Source organism: Ictalurus punctatus, chromosome 14 (assembly GCF_001660625.3).
Source record: "Ictalurus punctatus breed USDA103 chromosome 14, Coco_2.0, whole genome shotgun sequence".
NCBI lineage: Eukaryota > Metazoa > Chordata > Actinopteri > Siluriformes > Ictaluridae > Ictalurus > Ictalurus punctatus.
The window spans coordinates 23,381,586-23,387,585 of record NC_030429.2 but is presented as its reverse complement, the minus strand read 5'-3'; the positions used below and the strand labels follow the sequence as shown (position 1 = coordinate 23,387,585).

The following is a 6,000-nucleotide window of genomic DNA, read 5'->3' as shown; positions in this document are numbered from 1 at the left end:
CCTACGATGGATTAACCCCCCATTCCAGGTGTCCCTTACCTTGTCCCCAAAAGTTCCCTGTGATAGGCTCCAGGCTCCCGTGTGACCCTGTGTAGTATAAGCGGTATGGAAAATGGATTGATGGATGGACTTTGTATGTGTACATTTGTGTGTGTGTGTGTGTGTGTGTGTGTAGGTTAAAGTAGCAGACAGTGTAACTGAGATCGAGCTGGATGGTATGACTCCTGCAACCGAGTACACAGTCACGGTCTACGCCATGTACGGTGATGAAGCCAGCGACCCTCAGACTGGCCAGGAGACCACACGTAAGTGTGTATGCGTGTATGTATGATGACGTATGCATTGTGCGTTATGTGATATATATTTAAAAAAATGACTCCACTGCTTACGAATTTCTGATTTGTATCTGAAATTTTTATTCAATCTGCTCCTCAAGGAGAAGGGCTGCTTGTAGAGACTCTGCAGAAACAGCAATCAATACTACCACTGAGCCATAGTTTAGCCATTATAATAATAATAATAATAATAATAATTATTATTATTATTGTAAGCAGGTGGCAGCGTGTCTGAGCTTTGGTTTGGAAGTGCTTGTGTGCATAGACTGCATTTACACCAGTGTATGCAGCGTAGTTAAATGGGAACCTGTCTGTGACTTCAGATACCACTCACTGTTTTTTTGTTCTGTCCTACATGTGGGGGTTTTTCTCAACTGGCCCAGGTGCTGTGACCCAATCGACTAGGAGATTTATAAAAAAAATTTTTACTTGATGTCATTCTTCGCTTTTCTGAAAAGTTTCATTTTTTAACTTTTGTGATGAAAAAGGCTGCCAGCAGTGCTTGTGAAAAGGGCCCGTGTTCAGCCTGCCTTGAGCCACTTCCCAAAGAATTGAATATAAAATGTGCAGAAGCGGTTGAGGAAAAAAATGCCTTGTGTGAAAGAAGCCTAACGCATCACATGTCAGCTCCTCATAATTCCCGACTCGCAGAACAATTCTTTCACCCTTACAGCTAGCTGGATTTCTGATGTGATCGGATACGAAAAACGTAATTCAGTGGTGTCTCAGTATGTGTGAAAATGGTTGGTTCTGAGTCTCTCTTTCTCTCTCTCTCTCCAGTTCCCCTCAGTCCTGCACGAGATCTGCGTATCACTGATGTGACTCACAATTCTGCTAAGCTCAGCTGGGAGGCCGCGTCTCGTAAAGTCAAAGGCTACCGCATCATGTATGTGAAGACTGACGGAGTTCAGACCAACGAGGTGAAGATTTACACTGACTACGTTTACATGGACAGCAGTAATCTAATTATGGCCTTACTCTGAATAAGACAATATTGTGATTAAGTTGTTTACATGAGTCGCTTTTAGAATACTCCTTTCATGTTCAGGTTTTACATGATATAGAACATAGATCGATTAACGTCACACGTCATTACGTCACCACGCCACGCCGTCTGACGCCCCTCAGAATTTCACGTATCGACGTACAGTTGGTCTTCGTTATGGGAGCGTATACAGTTCTGGGTGTTTTTATTTTTAATTTAATGAAAGCTTCAAGTGCGGGTAATTATTTGTCGTGCTGTACGTGCAAATAGACGACTGCTTGAAGCCGTGGGCTGCGTCCCAAACCACGTACTTACCTACTATATACTATATAGAGATACATGTATTTCTCCTACCATATAGCAGGTAAGTACGCGGTTTGGGACACAGCCGTGCTCTCTTGTTTGCCGTAAAACAGTTGAGCGCTGCCGTGCGTGTACGTGTCCTGTCGCAGAATGCGGTGAAAACTCTAACACAACGTTAATAGTGTGATTAAGGTGTGTACGTGTCTGTAACGCACGTCGATAATGCGACTAAAACAGGAATACTCCACACGTCTTAATTCCATTTGTGTTTACTTCGAGTATGATCTTAATCGGATTAAGGTCATCAGTAATCTCTGTTTACATGCTAGTTTCTTAATCAGAGTATCGTCTTAAGTGGGTTATTATCTGATTATTGTCGTCCAAGTAAACGCACTGAATATGAATAATCACACTCCTCAGTTGTTTTTTTTTTTTTGTGTCGCAGGAAATCTTCAGTACGCAGTTCTGTTCGAACCTAAGCCTAAGCTTTAATGAACATGAAAATGCATTTAAAATATATATTTATTTCACACCGATGCTCAGGACATTTTCACCCTGATAATACCAAGGTGAACCGTCAATGTTTAAATTGCTATACGGTTTCAGGAGATGGTCTGGGTCGGTAATGAACAGAACCCCAGGGTTCATGCTTTCGTCAAGTACCTTTACATGAGTGGTATGCAAGTAGTATTTAATTGAATGAAGCGTTTAATTTCTCTCGCTAGGTTGAAGTGGGTCGAGTTACCACGAAGTTGCTTAGTGACCTGACGTCTTTGACAGAGTACACCGTGGCCATCTACGCCATCTACGATGAGGGACAAGCCGATTCCCTCACAGACAGCTTCACAACTAGTGAGAATGACCACAAATGCGTTTATCACACTGTTTACAAGCAGCAGCCATGGTTCTTGTGTTGTGTCCTTATGTATGTGTGTGTGTGTGTGTGTTTGTAGAGTCAGTTCCTGTCCCGGTGAGAGTGAGTAGCAGTGAGGTGACCACAGACAGTTTCAGAGTGAGCTGGAAGCATGCAGCATCTGACATTTCCCTCTACAGGCTCTCCTGGACGCCAGCCAACGGAGGAGAGACCAGAGAGGTAGTGTGGCCACACACAGACCTACCAGCAAAACAGAAACCATACACTTGTACACACGCTCATGAGTCAGGAGGATTTATCTCTCTGTTTGGTATATAGATCACCTTCTTACCAGCCTCTACACGTCAGTTTTGAGCGGCAAGAATATAAGAACAAATCTAATGAAACTGCATGTCAAATTGCAAGGGGTAAAATGATGAATCAACTAATGTGTAAGCAGGCTCCCATCAACTAGTCACTTCCTACAGAGCCCGTTTTATCCTCACATACATCGAATTCACACAAAGCACACCCTAATGTATGATGCAAGGCCAGAGGTGCTTGTGTTTCCTGTTTAAGGCCAAAATGAAGTTGAAATATTTTGACCTGCAGGTAATTACGTGCACTCTTTATCGTAGGGTTGTATTATTTTTAGAACCGGAACATTTAGATCGATCCTGTCCCGAACCCTGCGGGGACGCGGCATTCTCCGACGTGCTGGAACGACATAGTGATGAGCTGAATAGAATGACCTTCAATGACGAAAAATGTTGAAAGGATGAAAGAAACGTGACTCGAATACACAGGTCCTTAATTCAAATACACAGTACTCTGTACGAAATGAATTAAATACCGAAAATATCAAAATGAATAACATTACATTTGGTGATTAGTAATGATAATAATGTAATTATGTAATAACCTCCAAAAAATGCGTGCGATGAAGTCCAGGCAAACCCAGGTGTGTGGTCCACCTAAGCAGTCCAGGCCACCCAGCTCACAACAGAGTTCAGTCTGTTTCTCAGTTAAGGGACTAATGAGCTGATAAAGATCAACGTCTACACATTCTGATTCACATTTATTAATTACACGTTGGCACTAATCCCCATCGTCTACATTTGAGAACAAGGTGCCGGCGTATGTTTATTTTTCTGCTACACTTCTTACTATGCTTGTTAAAATGATTGAGAATATTGATATTGATTTTACTGCAGTGTTTTTCAGGTCGTTAATATGACATGCAGATCGGAATTCGATTTCTATCGCTTTCTGTCTCACTTCTTTTCTCTGATATTTTCCCATCCTGTATACAGTGCTGTGAAAAGGTATTTGCATTATTATCTGATTTCTCGTGTTTCTGTGTAATTCTCGTACTAAATTGATAAATTGTTAAAAGATAAATCAAAGGCAACCCGAGTAAACACAAGATACAGTTTTTCAATGATAATGTTATTGTTTGAAGCAAAAATACCAACTGGGCCTGTGTGAAAATGTATTTGCCCCCGTAGTTGCTAATTCACCAAATCTATGAAACTGTATTCATAATGGAGTTCAGCTGGACTAGATGCGATCAGGCCTGATTACTGCAAACCCTGTTCAATCAGATCAACACTTCAATAGAACTTTTTCAACTGCATGAAGTTGGTTAAAATGTCTTACCCAGTAACACGCTATGCCAAAGTTGAAAGAAATTCCAGAAATGATGAGGAAGGTAATTGACATACAGTAGTCTGGGAAGGGTTACAAGGCTATTTCGAAGGCTCTGGGACTCCACAGGAAGCACAGCGAGAGCCGTTATCTCCAGATGGAAAAACTCAGCACAGTAGTGAACCTTCCCAGAAGTGGCCGACCTTCCAAAATTCCTCCAAGAGCACAGCGACTACTCATCCAGGAAGTGACAAAAGAGCCAAAGACAACATCAAAGGATCTACAGGCCTCTCTTGCATCAATAAAGGTCACTGTTCATGACTCCACTATCAGAAAGACACTGGGCAAATATGGCTCCATGGAAGAGTGGTGAGGTGAAAACCACTGTTAACCCAGGAGAACATTAAGGCTCGTCTGAATTTTGCCAAAACACACCTTGATGATCCTCAAACCTATTGAGAGAACGTTCTGTGGACTGTTGAGTCAAAAGTGGAACTTTTTGGAAGACGGGTACTGTTACATCTGCTGTAAACCAACCACCGAATAACACAAAATGAACATCATACCTACTGTCAAGCATGGTGGTGGAAGTGTGATGGTGCGGGGATGCTTTGCTGCTTCAGGGCCTGGGCAACTGGCAATATTTGAGAGAAAGATGTATTCTGCTCTCTACCAGAAGTTCCTAAAGGAGAATGTCTGGTCTTCAGTCCGTAAATTGAAAGTCAAGTGCAACTGGATTATGCAGTTGAACCAATTGTGGCAGGAAATTAAATGTGCACTTCATGCTCGAAAACCCTCCAATGTGGCTGAACTAATGCAGTTCTGCAAGGAAGAGTGGGCCAAATTTCCACCCCAGTGCTCTGAAAGCCTGATCTCCTGTTATCTGTTATCATTTGAATGCAGTTATAGCTGCTAAAGGTGACGCAGACAGATGGGGTGGGGGGGGGGGGGGTTTACATGGGTGATAGGTGTTGGATAATTTTTATTTGCTTCAATAAAAATAAATAAATAAAAACTGTATTGTGTGTTTACTCAGGTTGCCTTTGTTTTCTGTTTTTTCGTTTAAAGATCTAAAACTATTTAGTATGAGATGTGCACAAAAACAGAAGAAATCAAATACTTTTTCACAGCACCGTATTTACTAAAAGTGATGACAAGTGATACGCCCACATTTTAACCTCCCAAATTCTCTTTAGCTCTTCTCGGGTATATCCTGCAGATTTTTATCATTCCTAAGCTCGTACCTCACTTGGGCCTGTCACCACTGCTGCTTACAGATATATGGTTTGCTATATCTGTCCATATATAGCGGTCTCACAGGACTGTAGCTTTATGTCTTTTCAGCCTATCCTCATCAGAGTTTTCTGTTTTTGATATATAATGTCAAATTATTTCTTTCTTTCTTTCTTTCTTTCTTTCTTTCTTTCTTTCTTTCTTTCTTTCTTTCTTTCTTCCTTTCCCTCTCTCTCCCCCCTTACAGATGGTGATTGGTGGTAATCTGAATTCCTATGTGATTACGGGTCTGAGGCCGCTAACTGAGTATGAGGTCATGCTCACAGCCATCTACAAAGACAAAACTGAGAGTGAGAAAGTTGTGCTCATTGAAACTACAGGTAATCAAACACCACACACAGCACTAATCCCACCAGGAATAGACAGGTAAATAAATATCAAACACAGTAGTAATCTTGTGAATGAAACTACAGCTAATCAAACACCACACACAGTACTAGTTCCATCACTGAAACTACAGATAATTTAACACCAAACACAGCTCTAATCCCATCAGTGAAACTACAGATAATCTAACACCAAACACAGCACTAATCCCATCAGTGAAACTACAGATAATCTAACACCAAACACGGTATTAACCC

At 41.5% G+C, this 6,000-nt stretch overlaps 1 protein-coding gene across 6 annotated transcripts in view; it reads left to right on the top strand.

The window, feature by feature from the left end:
* LOC108274605 (collagen alpha-1(XIV) chain) overlaps window positions 1-6,000 on the top strand; it is a 99,188-nt gene that overhangs the window by 39,712 nt on the left and 53,476 nt on the right. For all 6 annotated transcript variants that reach the window (XM_017484819.3, XM_017484820.3, XM_047159964.2 and 3 more), the window contains 5 exons: window positions 176-305; window positions 1,116-1,255; window positions 2,349-2,475; window positions 2,577-2,716; window positions 5,604-5,736. In XM_017484819.3, coding sequence (XP_017340308.1) covers window positions 176-305; window positions 1,116-1,255; window positions 2,349-2,475; window positions 2,577-2,716; window positions 5,604-5,736 — 670 coding nt within the window. The remainder of the gene's footprint in view (window positions 1-175; window positions 306-1,115; window positions 1,256-2,348; window positions 2,476-2,576; window positions 2,717-5,603; window positions 5,737-6,000) is intronic.